Consider the following 16570-nt stretch of genomic DNA (forward strand, 5'->3'; position numbering starts at 1 on the left):
AGTAAGATTAGAAGGAAGGTAGAAAATTGGGAAAGAATTTTTACAACCAGTCTCTCTGATAAGGGCCTCATTTCTAAAATATATAGAGAATTAAGACAAATTTATAAGAATACAAGCCATTCCCCAGTTGATAAATGGTCAAAGGATATGAACAGATGAATAAATTAAAGCCATCTATAGTCATATGAAAAAAAGCTCTAAATCGTAATTGATTAGAGAAATGCAAATCAAAACAACACTGAGGTACCACATCACATCTATCAGATTGGCCAACATGACAAAACAGGAAAATGATACATGTTGGAGAAGATGTAGGAAAATTGGAACACTAATGCATTGTTGGTGGAGTTGTGAAATGATCCAACCATTTTGGAGAACAATTTGGAACTGTGCCCAAAGGGCTATAAAAATGTGCATACCCTTTGATCTTAGCAATAGCACTTCTAGGGCTATATCCCAAAGAGATCATACAAATGGGGAAAGGACCCACATGTACAAAAACATTCACAGCAGCTCTTTTTGTGGTGGCAAAGAATTGGAAATTGAGAGGATCCCCATGAATTGGTGAATGGCTGAGCAAGTTGTGGTATATGAATGTAATGGAATACTATTGTGCTATAAGAAATGATGAACAGACTGACTTCAGAAAAACCTGGAAAGACTTGTATGGTCTGATGCTGAGTGAAGTGAGCAGAACCAAGAGAACACTGTACACAATAACAGCCACGTTATGCGATGACTGATATTGATAAACTTAACCCTTCTCAGCATTACAAAGATCTAAGACATCTCCAGAGGCCTCATGATGGAAAATGCTATCCACATCCAAAGAAAGAACTATGGAAGTTGAATCGCTATCATTTTTTTTCTCTTCTGTTTTGTTTCCTCTTTCTGATGGTTCCTCCTATTGGTTTTAATTTTTACTTACAACTTCACTAATGTGAAAATATGTTTAATAGGAATGTAAATGTATAGCCTATTTCAGATTGTGCGCCATCTTGGGGAGGGTGGTGGGGAGGAAGGGGGAGAAAAATTTTAAAGTCAAAAGCATATGGAAGTGATGGTTGATAAATCAAAATAAATTAATAAAAATAAAAATAAAAAGATGAGGATGGGGGGGGGGAAGAACTCTATCCTGCCTGACAGGAAAATAGAAGAGGAAGGGGATAAGAGAAGGGACGGGGAGATAGAAGAGAGGACAGATTAGAGGAAAGGGTATTCAGAATGCATGCTGTCTTAGGGTTGGGGAGGGATGAGATGGGGAGAAAATTTGGAACTCAAAATCTTACGGACATGAATATTGAAAACTAAAAATAATTAAAATAATTTTAAAAAGAGCTCCTAACAATTCTTAATTTCCTCTTTATTGGTGACAAATTCATGCCTTTCATTTTTGATACTAGTAATTTGGTTTTCTTTCCTTTTTTTAATCAAATTAACCAATGCTTTATGTTGATTTTTTCATAAAACCAGCTTCTAATTTTATTTATTAGTTTGATAGTTTTCTTTCAGTTTTATCAATTTCTCTTTTGATTTTCAGGATTTCCAATTTGGTGTTTCATTGGGGATTTTTAATTTGTTCCTTTTCTAGTTTTTTAAATTGTATGCCCAATTCATCGATCTGCTTTTTCTCTATTTTATTGATGTAAGCAATTAGAGATATAAATTTTCCCCTAAGTACCACTTGGCTGTGTCCCATAAATTTTGGTATGTTGTCTCATTGTTGTCATTTTCTTTAATAAAATTGCCTTTACTAGGTGAGTGTCCCTGTGCTTCAAATATGTTTCTTATAAATAGGATTCCAGGTTTTAAACCATTCTGCTATTTCCTTCCATTTTGTAGGTGAGTTCATTCCATACTTAGTTATGACTACTAACTCTGTATTTCCTCCATCCTGTTTTCACCATTTATCTTTTTCTCTCTCACCCTTCACTCTGTCCCTCCTCACAAGTACTTTTGACCATCACCTCCCCCAATTCACTCTCCCTTCTATCAGTTCTCCCCTCCCCTTCTCTTATCCTCATCCCTTCCTGCTTCCCTATATGATAAGATAGATTCCTATACACAACTGTGTGTATTATTTCCTCTTTGAGCAAATTCTGAGAGTAAGATTCAAGCACTGCCTACTACCACCCTTCCCCTTTATCTTCCCTTACACTGTGGTAACTCTTTTACATCTTTTCTCCCAGTGCAATCCTCTTTTTCACCCCTTAATTTTGTTTATTTGGTTTTTTTATATCATCCCATCATAGTTAACTGCATTGTCTTTTTTTTTTTTTATCATTTTAATTGCCCTAAGAGTGATAAAGTTCTTAAGAGTTATAAGCTTTTGGGGCAGCTAGGTGGCGCAGTAGATAGAGCACCAACCCTGAAGTCAGGAGGACCTGAGTTCAAATCTGGCCTCAGACCAAACACTTGACACTTACTAGCTGTGTGACCCTGTGCAAGTCACTTAATCCCAATTGCCTAAAAAAAATAAAAATAAAAAATAATAATAATAATAATAATAATAAAGAGTCACAAGCTTCTAGTGCCAAGATGGTAGAGTGAGAAAGGAAACCTTTGAAGCCCTCCCAAGTTCCCCTCAAACAACTAGAAAACTGCCTCAGAATTGATCTAGAAGCAGGGAAGCAGCTTACCCAGCATAGCACAAAAGATCTGTCTCATTGGGGTGGGAGGGAAAAGAGGTCCAAGAGCAGCAGCCAGACTTGCAGCACAGGGCTTGCAAGAGGCTCCAACCCCAAGGCAATCCATTAGCGAGACCCCCACCCTCCTGTAAACCAGAACGTAAGAAAATTATTGAACTAATAAAACGAAGAGCTGATTTTATGAAAAAGCCAAAAAAATAGATAAGCCATTGGTTAATTCAATTTTTAAAAAAGAAAGAAGAAAACCAAAATACCAGTGTCAAAAATGAAAACAGTGAATTCAGCACCAAAGAAGAAGAAATTAAAACAATTGTAAGGATAGCTTTGCCCAATTGTATGCCAATAAATCTGACAATCTAAGTGAAATGGATGAATATTTACAAAAATATAAATTGCCCAGATTAACAGAAGAGGAAATATAATACTTAAGTAACCTCATTTTAGAAGAAGAAATTGAACAAGACATCAAGGTATTCCCCAAGAAACAGTCGTCAGGGCCAAATGGATTAGAAGTGAATTCTACAAAACATTTAAACAATTAATTTCAATATTGTATAAACTATTTGGGAAGTAGGTGAAGAGGGAGTCCTATAAAAATCATTTTTGTGACACAAATATGATAATGATACCTAAATCAGGAAGACCCAAAACAAAGAAAGAAAATTATTGACCTATTTCCCTAATGAATATTGATGTGAAAATTTCTAATAAAATTCTACTAAAAAGATTACAGCAATATATCACAAGGATCATACACTATGAATAGGTGGGATTTATACCAGGAATGAAAGACTGGCTCAATATTAGGAAGACTATTAACATAATTGATCATATCAGTAACACCAAAAGAAATCATATGATTATATCAATAGATCCAGAAAAAAAACCTTTGACAAAACACAATACCCATTCCTATTAAAAACATTAGAGGGTATAAATGGAGCTTTCTTTAAAATGATGAGTAGTATCTATCTAAAACTATTAGCAAGCAGTATCTCTAATGGGGATAAGTTAGAAGCCTTCTCAATAAGATCGAGGTGAAGCAAAAATGCTCATTATCACCACTATTATTCAATATTGTACTAGAAATTCTAGTTATAGCAATAAGACAGGAAAAAGAAATTTAAGGAATAAAAAATAGTCAATAAGGATACAAAATTACCACTCTGCAGATGATATGATGGTACTCTTAGAGGATTCTAGAGAATCAATTAAAAAAAAATAGTTGAAATAATTAACAACTTTAGCAAAGCTGCAGAATATAAAATAAACCCACATAAATGATCAGCATTTCTATATACTACCAACAAAGCCAGCAGCAAGAGATAGAAAAATTCCATTTAAAATAACTAGATATGGGGGCAGCTAGGTGAGGCAGTGGATAGAGCTCTGGCCTTGGAGTCAGGAGAACCTGAATTCAAATCCAGCCTCAGACACTTGACACTTACTAGCTATATGACCCTGGGCAAGTCACTTAACCCCAATTGTCTCACCAAAAAGCAATAAAATAAAATAAAATAAAACCAAAATAAAATAACTGTAGATTATATAAAATATTCGGGAGTCTACCTGCCAAGACAAACCCAAGAATTATATGAATGCAATTACAAAGCACTTTCACATAAACAAAGTCAGATTTAAACAGTAGTAAAACAGTCATTACTCCTGGGTAGGCCGAGCCAATATAATAAAAATAACAATTCTACCTAAATTAATCTATTCAGTACCCTACCAATCAAGCTACCAAAAATTATTGTGTAGAGATAGAAAAAAATCATAACAAAATTAATCTAGAAGAATAAAAGAATATCAAGAGAATAAAAAAAATGTAAAGGAAGGTAGACTAGCAGTACCAGATCTCAAATTGAATTACAAAGCAGTAATCATCAAATCAATCAGTACTCTATTCTTAGAATGGTGGATGAGTGGAATAGATTAGGTACACAATGCATTACAGCACTAATCTAGTATTCTGTAATGGCAAAAAGCCAAGCTTGTAGGACAAGAACTCATTATTTGACAAAAACTGCTAGAATTGGAAGCAGTCTGGCAACAACTAGGTATAGACCAATATCTCACACCATATACCAAGGGAAGGTCAAAATAAGTCCACAATTTACACATAAAGAATATCATAAATCAGAAGAGCATGAAATAGTTTACCTGTAAGATCTATGGAAAAGAGAAGAATTTATGACTAAACAAGATATAGAAAACATTACAAAACATAAGATGGATCACTTTGATTATATAAAATTTAAAAAATTTTGCACAAACAAAACCAATGCAACCAAAATTAGAAAAAAAGCCAAAAACTAGGGGGAAATTTTACAGCAAGTGTCTCTGATAAAGGCCTCATTCTCAAATATATAGAGAACTGAGTTAGATTTATAAGAATACAAGTCATTTTCCAATTGATATATGGCCAAAGGATTATAACAGGTGGTTTTCAGATGAAGAAATCAAAGTTATCTATAGTTACATTAAAAAGATGCTCTAAATTCCTATTGATTAGAGAAATGAAAATTAAAACAACTCTGAGTTACCACCTCGAACCTATCAGATTGGCTAGTATGACAAAAAAAAAAATGATAAATGTTAGAGGAGATGTGGGAAAACCTGGACACTAATGCACTGTTGGTGGAGTTGGGAACTGATCCAGCCATTCTGCAGAGCAATTTGGAGCTATGCCCAAAGGGCTATAAAGTTGTGCATACCTTTTGACCCAGCAATACCACTTATAAGTCTATATCCCAAAGAGATCATAAAAAAGGGAGAAGGATCCACATGTACAAAAATATTTATAGCAGCTCTTTTTGTGGTAGCAAAAAATTAGAAATTGAGAGGATGCCCATTAATTGGGGAATGGATAAACAAGTTGTGTTATATGAATGTGATGGAATATTATTGTGCTATAAGAAATGATGAGCCAGCAGACCTCAGAAAAACCTGGAAAGACTTACATGAACTGATGCCAAGTGAAATGAGCAGAACCAAGAGAACATTGTACACAGTAACAGCCACATTGTGCAATGACTGATTTTGATAGACTTATCTCTTCTCAGCAGTGCAAGGATCTGAGACAACTCCAAAAGACTCATTATGGAAAACGCTATTCACATCCAGAAAAAGAACCATGGAGTCTGAATGCAGATAGAAGCATACTATTTGCTCTCCTTTTCTTTTGTTGTTTTGTTTTATTTCTTCTTTCTCGTGGTTCCTTCCATTAGTTCTAATTCTTCTATGACTAATGTGAAAATATGCTTAATATGAATGTATAAGTAGAGCCTATATCAGATTACATGTTATCTTGGGAAGGGGGGAGGAGAGGAAAGGGGAGAAAATTTAAAAAAAGTTTATGGAAGTGAATGTTGAAAACTAAAAATAAATGTTTTTTAAAAATTAGGGATGCCAAACTAGAAAGTCAAAATGAGGGAGTCACATTGTCAGAATCAGATATTCAAAACTAGGGAATCAAAATGTTAAAAAATTAATTTGAAAATTAGGGAGTCAAATTGTTAAAATTAGGAGTCAAGACTATAGTGAGTCAAATTGGCAAAATTGGGAAGTCAAAATTAGGGAGTCAAATTGTCTAAATAAAGTCAAATTTTTGGAATAAGGGAATCAATGTTAAAAGAGTCAAATTGTCTAAATTAGGAAGTCAAAATCAGAGAATTAATATGAAGAAGTGAAATGTTCAAAATTAAGGAATCAAAACTAAGGAGACAAATTGACAAAATTATAAAGCCAAATTAGGGAGTCCAAATTAGGGGATAAAATTGTCAAAATGATTTAAATCTCTCCAGAAAGGCCATGTGGCTTTTCATGGGTAGGAGATTATCAATTAATCTCAACTGAGACATGGTTGGTATGCCCTTTTAGAATTAAAAGTACAGGACACATAATAAACTTCTCAAGGGAAACGGAGAATTTCCTTCATCAGCCCTTACTACAGCTGAGTTCACAGTGCCATGCTCATTTGACTTATGTTTGCTTCTGTTTCCCAGGGACCCCATTTAATGAGCCAAATTGTCAAATAAAGAAGTGAACATTAGGGAATCAAATTGTTAAAACTGGCTAAATCCCTCCAAAGGGCCCACATGGCTTAGTGTGGGTGGGAGACTGTAAATTAATCCCAATTAAGATGCAGATGCTATGCCCTCTTAGAATTAAAAGTACAGGATACATAATAAACCTCTCAGGGGGAACAGAGAATTTCTCTTATGAGCCCTTGCTTTCTACAGTTGGATTGAGCTCCATGCTTACCCAAGATAGGTTCCCTTCTCTTTCCCAGGGGAAACCCAGTTCATATGCCAAATTTTCAAAATAAGGAAGACACAATTAGGGAGTCAATATTAGGGAGTAACATTTTCTAGATTAGGGAGGCATTATTAGAAAATTATATTGTCAAAATTAATCAGAATTTGGGAGCTAAAATAAGGAGTAGAATTGTCAAAATAAGGAAGTCAAAACTAGGGTATCAAAATTAGGGGGTCAAATTGTCAGAATTAACTTAGGGAGTCAATATTACAAAATCAGGATCTAGGAGCTAAAATTAGGGAGGAAAATTATCAAAATCAAAATTAATGTATAAATGTTAAAAATTAGAGATTCAAAATGAGAGAATCAAATTATTAAAATTAAGGACAATATGAGGGAGTCAAAGGTCTCCTTTGTCCTAGACCAGACTCTGCCATGTGTGTCCACTTTTCCCTCCTCCAGTGGAATAAAGCTTTTTTGCATAAAACTTAGGTGAGCTTTCCTTATTTTTCAGTTAACACAACTATTCCCCTACCCATAATGCCATCTCTCTTAAACACCCCTCTCTGTCCCTCCTTTTATCCTGGTTACCAGGATTCTCTTCTGAATTTAATATATTTGCATATCAAAACCTGTCATTCAAATGCATTTATTAAGTGCCTACTATGTGTTAGGCACTGTTTTAAGCACTGGAGATACAAAGTCAAAAGACAAGTCTCTGGAAATTCAAAAGACAGTGCAAAGAGATGGCAATCTAATGGGGAAGACAACATGCAAGTAACTTTGTACAAACAAGATATGTCCAAGATAAATTGGAGATAACCACAGAATGAAGAAATAAACTTTAAATGAGATTGTGAAAAGCTTCTTGTAGAAGGTGGGATTTTAAGTGCGACTAGCTAGTACAGAGAAGGTAATTTAATCCATGATTTCTGATAAGGATCATCAAGTAAAATAATACAGAGGGGCAAGATAAGAGGGCCTATAACCCTAAGGTCCCTAGGGGACACTCATGCTTGGCAGGCATGAACTAGATGAAGATCCAGAAATGGAGAGAGGCAGAAATAAAACTCAGAGGGAGTAGTGTCACAAAAATCTAGAGAGAAGAGAGTATTAAGGAGAAGAAAGTGATTTGAGTGTCAAAGGCTACAGAGAGCTCAGGAAGGATGAGGACCGAGAAACTTCAATTATTTTTGGCAATTATTACTGGTAACTTTTTAAAAAACTCTTTCAATCAAATGATAAAGTTATAAGCCAGATTTTAAAGATTTAAGAGAGCACTTCTCCACTTGCCCCCTCCTAACTTGACTAAAACTCACTCTTCCCCCCTCCCAACTTGGAAAATCCAACATCTTTCCTCCAATTAGAAATCAGATTACCTAATCTTGTATCCTGGTTTTTATTCTGTTGTTTTCTTTTAATGCAATAAAATTTGTTTTGCCCTTTCAGTGCAAAGCAGAGGAGGTATGATCTTGGTTTGTTATGTATTTGGCATTCATTACTTCATAATTTGATTTGTTTGGAAGCTCGAACCTTTGTTTCCCTAGCCATTTCAGATTTCAGCTGTCACCATTTTTGGCAAAGCCAAACAGGCTGAGACAAGACTTGGCTCCCTAGCACAAACTTTCAAAAACTTCGCAGAAGACTGCTCCCAGAGGTTGGACATCTCTCCTGGATCTCAAATTCTTCTGAGCTAATGTAAGCCTCCATATTGGGTCAAGTGTGGCCTTAAGCCCTCAAATTGTTGGGGCAGATGTTTTCTGAGACAGTTTAACTCCACCCTGCTAGGAAAGAGTTACTCCCTTTAAGGGAACAATGAGTTCCCTTACTGAATATTCTTTCTTGGAAAAATGTCTTTTGGCACGAGAACAGGAGAAGAGCTTGCTGTTAAATAGGCACCTCCCCTAGAAGTTGCAGAGCCAAAATGTAAAGGCGGGGACTTGCCTGAGCTCTCCCAAATTCCCCTCTAAACAAATTTAAAATAATTCCTCAAAATGAATTGTGGAGTGGCAGGACTGACAAAAGGATGAGATGAAACAATATTTCAGCCCAAGACAATTTAGAAGGTCTGCAGGAAAGGTCTGTCTCACCAGGATGTGAGTGGAGTGCAGTCCAGGGCAAGCCACCCCTGTCAAGCCAGCAGCAGACCTTTGGGGGCAAATGAATTGGTGGAAGTAGGGTGGCTTCTGGATCTCTCAGCCCACTGAGGATAACAAGGTTGGACACCAGGTCAGAAGAAGATTGCAAGGGTCCCTTTGTTGGCACTGGATGTAGGACTCAGTTGCATTGTTTATAAGTGGTTCCAGGTTGCAATACTAGTGCAAGGGGAAGCATTAGCAGGAGCAGGGACCCTGGTCACAGTTTCAGGGCAGAAAAGAGTGCTTGTGATTGTTCACAGACCAGAGCAAATGCCAGGAGAGCAGTGACCACACTTCTCCTTAGATCTTACCACCTTGGAATAACCAAAAAACTACAGATCCCCAAAGCTATCTCTGAAAACAGTAGCACAAAAAAACCTGAAGCTTGAGACAGTGACCCCTCCACTCTGAGAGCAGAGCCCCAACTTTAACATAAAGTTGAAAGTTATGAAAAATGCTGGAAAGTTGAGCAAACAACAACAAAAAAGAACCTGATTGTAGAAAGTTATTATGGTGACGGAGAAGATCTGAACAAAAACTCAGAAGACAACAGTGTCAAAACAGCTATATTCAAAGCCTCAAAGAGAAATGTGAATTGGTCTAAGGCCAAAAAAGAATTCTTGGAAGAGTTCAAAAAGGATTTCACAAATCAAATAAGAGAGGTAGAGGAAAAAATTTGAAAAACAAATGAGAGTGATGCAAGAAAATCAATGAAAAAAGAGTCAAAATCTTGATAAAAGAGGCCCCCAAAAATATTAAAGAAAATACCTTAAAAATCAGAATTGGTCACATGGAAAAGGAGGTGCAAAAGCTCACTGAAGAAAATAATTTCTTAAAAGTTGAATTGGGCAAGTGGAAGCTAATGACTTTATGAGACATCAAAAAACAATCAAATAAAATCAAAAGAATCAAAAAAAGAGAATTATTGGACTAATTGAGATCCATGATCAAAAAAGAACCTAGACATCACATTTCAAGAATTGTCAAGGAAACCCTCCCCACCATATCCTAGAATCAGAGGGTGAAGGAGAAATTGAAACAATCCACTAATCACTTCCTGAAAGAGATTCCAAAATAAAACTCCCAGGACTATTATAGCCAGTTGAAGGAGAAAACAGTGCAAGCATCCAGAAAGAAACCATTGAAATATTGTGGAGCCACAATCAAGATAACATGAAGTTTAACAGCTTCAACATTAAAGGATCTGAGGGCTTGCAATATGATATTCAGGAAGAAACAGAGCTAGGATTATAACCAAGATTCACCTACTTAGCAAAACTGAGTATAATCCATCAGGGGAAAAAATGGATATTCAATAAAATGAAGGACTTTCAAGGAGCTAATAGCTAATCATAATAAGCTAAATAGCTAAATCATTCACAGTTGATCATCATACAGTATTGCTGTTACTGTGTACAATGTTCTCCTGGTTCTGCTTACTTCACTGTGCATCACTTCACGTAAGTCTTTGCAGGTTTTTCTACTTCCTCATCACTTCTTACAGCACAATAGTATTCCATCACAATCATATACCAGCCATTGTTCAGCCATTCCCCAATTGATGGACATCCCCTCAATTTCCAATTGCTTGCCACCACAAAAAGAGTTGCTATAAATATCTTTGTACATGTGGGTCCTTTCCCCATTTTTATGATCTCTTTGGGATATAGCCCTAGAAGTGCTATTGCTGGGTCAAAGGGAACATTTATCATTTTCTTTTTCTGTCATATTAGTCAATTTGATAAGTGTGAGGTGGTACCTCAGAATTGTTTTAATTTGCATTTCTTTAATCAAAGTGATTTAGAGCATTTTTTCATATGACTATATATAGCTTTGATTTTTTTTCATCTGAAAACTGCCCGTTCATAATCATTTGGCTATTTATCAATTGGCGAATGATTTGTATTCTTATAAATTTGACTCAGTTATCTATATATTTGACAAATGAGGCTTTTATCAGAGCTACTTGCTGTAAAAATAGTTTCCCAGCTCTCTGTTTTCCTTCTGTGAAGGGAATTATGATTTTCATATTAATCAATATGATATGTGTAATGAACATACTAATAATTTAGATTCCTCAGATTCTGGCTTGGGAGTTACAGAAGCTTACAATACAGCTTGAAATGATCAATCAAACCCCTGACAATGCTCTCACAATCACTACATTCCTACACCTGCATACCTTAACTGGATCAAATCAAAGATCTAGAACCTGTTCCTATCACAAAACTCTGGTCCTGTGCCCCTCCCCATTCCCCCGGGGACTTGAAGCAATGCTGTTCCCACAGAAAGCCAAAACACCTTTATTGGTGGGCTTGTCCCGGGAAACCACTCAGCCTCTGGAAATGACTGTTTGTAATTCACCTTTCCCCTCCCTTCCCACTTATGATTTATGTATAGAATTTCTGCCTTCAGTATAGCAAGTGGAATTCTGATCAGGAGAATTCCCAACTTGCAGGTCTGTTCCTCATAATGAAACTAATTAATTAAACAGCTACTTGATTACTGGCACCTTTCCTCTGGCCTGCTCTGTCTTGTCATTCCCAGGTTAGAGACTGGCTCATTAAAATTCTGTCAACACTTCTAATCTTGGTTTGCATTGGTTTTATTTGTGCACAACCTTTCATATTTAATATAATCAAAATTATCCACTTTGCATTTTGTTTACTATCTTGTTTGGTCTTAAATTCTTCCTTTCTCCATAGATCTGACAGGTAAACTATTCCTTACTATCCTAATTTGCTTATGGCATCACCCTTTATCTCTAAATCATGTATCCATTTTGACCTTATGTTGATATGTGGTATAAGGTCTTGGTTAATACCTAGTTTCTGTAAAATTTGACTTTCAAATAAAAGACTCAAGAAGCATAAAAAGGAAAACAGGAAAGAGGAAACATAAGTGATTCAATAAAGTTAAACTGTTTACCTTCCTACATGGAAAGATGATACTTGTAACTCATAAGAACTTCATCATTATAAAGGCAGTTAAAGGAGTAGACAGAGAGAGGGCACAGGTATGACGTGACTTGTTTATACATAGTGGTTTGAATGTTGTCTCCCGTATTAGACTTTGAGTTTCTCGAAAATAGGGACTTATTTTTACCTTTCTATGTATTCCCAGCACTTAGCACACTGCCTATCAGATGTTTAATAAATTCTAGTTGAATGACTGATTTCACAACCTGGACTCTGACTGATGTTTCTGGAGCTGCTCTGGTTCATCTTCACCACCTTACATTAGGAGATGCATTGTGAACTGCAAAGATGCAGCATCACCTACCACATGGACTAGACTACAGACATTTGAGACTTGGTCTTCCTGAAGGGAGGAGGAAAATTCTATTATTTCTAACTCAGCCTCCCCTCCCTGTCCCACCCCACTCTAGTACTGTCATTAAAGGGAGCTTAGTTTAAAGGAATTAGTCCTTACTGTAATACCAGAAGCTTACTTTTGGTTTCCTATCTTACTAGAGATGAAAGAAAAACTAGAAGTGTCTGAGACAGACAATTTGGCCTAGAGCCTAAGCTGTGTTCTTTCTCATAGTTGTTTTTTTTTAAACTCATACTTTTTCACTTTTTTGATAAAAACTGGGCACCACCTGTAAGGTGTAGCTAATTTAAAGACTGAGAAAAGGGTTTTCTGCCTTTAAAGAAATAGGAGATATTGTTCACTTCTTCAGCAGGAACTGAGGCAGAAAAAGGAGCCTGCTAGAGAGAGAGAATAAGTAGTTATTCTCTCTCTGAAATTGTCCCTACTACTATCATTGTTATACATTAGCTCTCTTTATATACTAATATGCATTAGTGTATTAATAGCTTTCCTTACAATGAAAAAAGCTGAGCTCCCATTTAAACTCTCCCCTGCCTTTGTCTGTCTCTCTCCCCTCTCCCTCCCATGTGAATTCATTTTAATGTTTTTAGATCTCTTACATATCCTCTTATCTCTATTTTATGCTACTTTGGGTTTTGCTTATTTAGCGGTTGGAAATCCTAGAGAAGTTGGACTTTAAGATACAAATGATTCTTTCCCTTTCTCTCCTTCCCATGATCTGGCCCTCACTTACAGAAACATACAACTTTTAAAAAGGTAAAAAGTAGGTAGATGCTTAGGACCAGCTAGGTGGTGCAGTGGATAGACTACTGGGCCTGAAGTCTGGAAGATTCATCTGATGGAGTTCAAATATGGCCTCAGACAACTTACTAGCTGTGTGACCCAGGGCACACAGTTTGCCTCAGTTTCCTCATCTGTAAAATGAGCTGGAGAAGGAAACGGCAAACCACTCCAGGATTTTTGCCAAGAAAATCCTAAATGGGATCACAAAGAGTCAGAGACTACTGAAACGACTTAACAGGCAGATGCTTATAGTTATATAATCCAGGTCACAGTGGTCTTGTAGTAGTGGTATTAGCAGGATTAAGATTTACAGCTGGGCTCTAAGGAAGCCTGCAATTTAACTTTATGGGGCCGGAGCACACTCAGAAGCACACTACCAGGTCCTCTTCCCTGCTCATCCTTGACCTTTTCGGTGACCTTTTAAGTTATCCCACCACTAGCTACATTGTTTCTTTAGCATCAGTTCCACTCCAGCTAACTTCCACCAGCTCTTTCCTTCAACTCAGCTAAGGCCTGTTTAGGCCATTCTTCACAACTCAAGCCCCGGTCCTCCCCGGGTCCTCCCCGGTCCTCCCCGCCACGCCCTCCGAGCCGCTGCACAACCAGGTCAGACGCAGCGAGACCGAAGCCCGGGGCCAGGCAGCGCAGTTACGGACGCTTCAGGACTGGCGAAGGGGCAAGCGGCAGGATCCACGCCCCGCGCGCCGTCCAGCCAATCCAGAGCCCCGAGGAACGAGGAGCGCGAGGCGGCGACGGCTCGCCCGCGGAGCTGCGCGTGCGCGGTGACGTCTGTGTTTCGTTAGGCCGCGTGGACTGAAAGCAGGCTTGGCCCGAGGCGGTGGGCGGAGACCAAGAGGGAGGCCCCGGAAGACGGACTGCTCGGTGGAGGTTCCGATGGCGGGCATGACGCTCGGAAGGGCTTGGCAGCAGATGTCTTGGTTCTATTACCAGTATCTGCTCGTCACCGCGCTCTACATGCTGGAACCCTGGGAGAGGACCGTCTTCAGTATCCTGCTCGATTGGCTGCGGGGGCGGGCGGTGAGGGCCTTGGAGGTGGGGGGGCGCGCGCTGATGAAAGCCAGATTCGCGGCGGGAAGGAGGCTGTGGGACCTGAAGGGGCCGGGCTCGCCGAATGGCGGAGAGAGTCGTCTGAGGTGGAGCTGTGGGGAGAAACCTAGGCTAGACAGCCAAGCGTCGGCCTGTAAGTGCGTGGAAGAGCGTGGTGGGCACCTGTGGAAGAGAGGGCCTGGAGCCGGGGGGCGGGGGGGGGCGGTGCTTGCGTCCTGGTGGCGGATACAGCTGAGCTTGGGGAGGGGAGGGGAGGAGAGGAGCGAGGGTGACCTGTGAGAAAACGTCCAGGCAAGTGAAGGAGCTGTGGAGAGCTTAGGTTCGTGTGGTCGGGGGGAAGGTATCCTGCTTTCCTGCTATGTGTGTGTGTGTGAGTGTGAGAGGGGCAGAGATTTGTCTCTTGTAGTGCAACACCATTTAAGTCAACCTCTTTATTTTTTAAACGCGTAGCAGATTATTTCTCTGCTGCTGGTTTATAGTATAATTTGAAATGTGGTACTGCTAGGCCCCCTTCCATCTCACTCTTCATTGTTTCTCTTGAGTTTCTTGATCTTTTGTTCCTTTAGGTGAATTTTTGTAGCTGTTTAAAATAACCTCTTGGTAGTTTGATTGCTGTGGCCCTAAATAAAGTAATTTAAATATTACTCACGTTTGTATTGGCTCAGTGTACACACGAGCAATTCATTCTTCCATTAACGCAGGTCTGACATTATTTTCATAATGAACGTTTAGTGATTGTAGTAATTTAGTTCCTTTGTGTGCCTTGGTAGGTAGACTTATAAGTATTTTATGTGTTCTGTAGCTATTTTAAATGAAATCTCTTATTATGTTGTGTTGATAATATGCAGGAATGCTGGTGATTTCTTATACCTGAAAACTTTGCTGAAATTACTAATTTTTTTAGTCGATGCTAAGGGTCTCTAAGTAAACCATCATATCATCTGCAGAAAACAGTCATTTTCTTTCCTCTTTGCCTGTGCTTATTCTGTTCATTTCTTTGTCTTATTGCTATAGCTAGCATTTCTTTGATGGTGATGATAGACACCCTTGCTTTATCCCTGGTCTTATTGGAAAGACTTCTACTTTATTCTCATTACATATAATGCTGGTTCTTATTTTGAGATACTGTTTGTTATTTGAGGAAAGTCCCATTTATTCCCATATTTTTTAACATTTTTTTAAACAAGAATGGCTGTTATGTCTTGTTTGAAGCGTTTTCTGTTTCTGTTGATATAATCACATGATTTTTGTTCTGATTTTTTTAATATTTTTATTAATAAATTTCTTTTTTTCAGCATTGACTTCCACAAGATTTTGAGTTACATATCGTCTTCCCATCTCTCTCCTCCCCTCACCCCAAGATGACATGCTTTCTGAATACCCCTTCCCTCAGTCTGTCCTCCCTTCTATCACCACCCAAACTTCTCTTATTCTCTTCCACTTCTCTTTTCCTGTAGGGCAGAATAGATTCTATACCCCTTTGCCTGTGTATCTTATTCCCTACTTGCATGTAAAAACAATTTTTAACATTTTTTAAAAAACTTTGAGTTCCAGATTCTGTCTCATCCTCCCTCCCCATTCACCCTCATTGAGAAGGCAAGCACTTCTTTATAGGGATAGTAGTCATGTTGTGAAAGACACGACTGTATTTCCCTCCATCCTATCCCACCCCCATTTATTCTCTCCTTTGACCCTGTCCCTCCTCAAAAGTGTTTGCTTCTGATTACCCCCTCCTTTCTATCATCTCTCCCTCTTTTATTCCCTTCCTCCCTATTTTCCTGTAGGGTAAGATAGATTTCTGTACCCAGATAGGAGTAAGATTCACTCATTCCCTCTCACCTCCCGTCTTTTCCCTCCACTGTAAAAGCTTTTTCTTGCCCCTTTTATGTGAATAATTTACCCCATTCTACCTCTGCCTTTCTCCTTCTCCCTCTACAATCCTCTCTCTCCCATTAATTTTATTTTTTAGATGTCATCCCTTCATATTCAACTCACCCTGTGCCCTCTGTCTATCTCTCTGTCTGTCTGTCTGTCTATCTATCATCCCTCCTACTACCCTAATACTGAGAAAGGTCTCTTGAGTTACAAATATCATCTTCCCATGTAGGAATGTAAACAGTTCGACTTTCATAAGTCCCTTATGATTTCTCTTTCCTATTTACCTTTTCATGCTTCTCTTGAGTCTTGTATTTGAAAGTCAAGTTTTCTGTTCATCTCTGGTCTTTTCATCAAGAATGTTTGAAAGTCCTCTATTTCATTGACTGTCCATGTTTTCCCCTAAAGGTTTATACTCATTTTTGCTGAGAAGGTGATTCTTGGTTTTAATCCCAGCTCCTTTGA

General features: G+C 38.1%; 1 protein-coding gene across 1 annotated transcript in view; it reads left to right on the forward strand.

The window, feature by feature from the left end:
* The first annotated feature begins 13968 nt into the window (after nt 1–13968).
* The window catches only part of LOC110220689 (serine palmitoyltransferase small subunit A), a 29927-nt gene continuing 27325 nt past the window's right edge, over nt 13969–16570 (forward strand). Inside the window, exon 1 of the mRNA XM_021004810.2 lies at nt 13969–14168. Coding sequence (XP_020860469.1) covers nt 14057–14168 — 112 coding nt within the window. The 5' untranslated portion in view covers nt 13969–14056. The remainder of the gene's footprint in view (nt 14169–16570) is intronic.

The sequence above is a fragment of the Phascolarctos cinereus genome, unplaced genomic scaffold (genome assembly GCF_003287225.1).
Source record: "Phascolarctos cinereus isolate Bilbo 61053 unplaced genomic scaffold, phaCin_HiC Scaffold_3;HRSCAF=262, whole genome shotgun sequence".
Lineage (NCBI taxonomy): Eukaryota > Metazoa > Chordata > Mammalia > Diprotodontia > Phascolarctidae > Phascolarctos > Phascolarctos cinereus.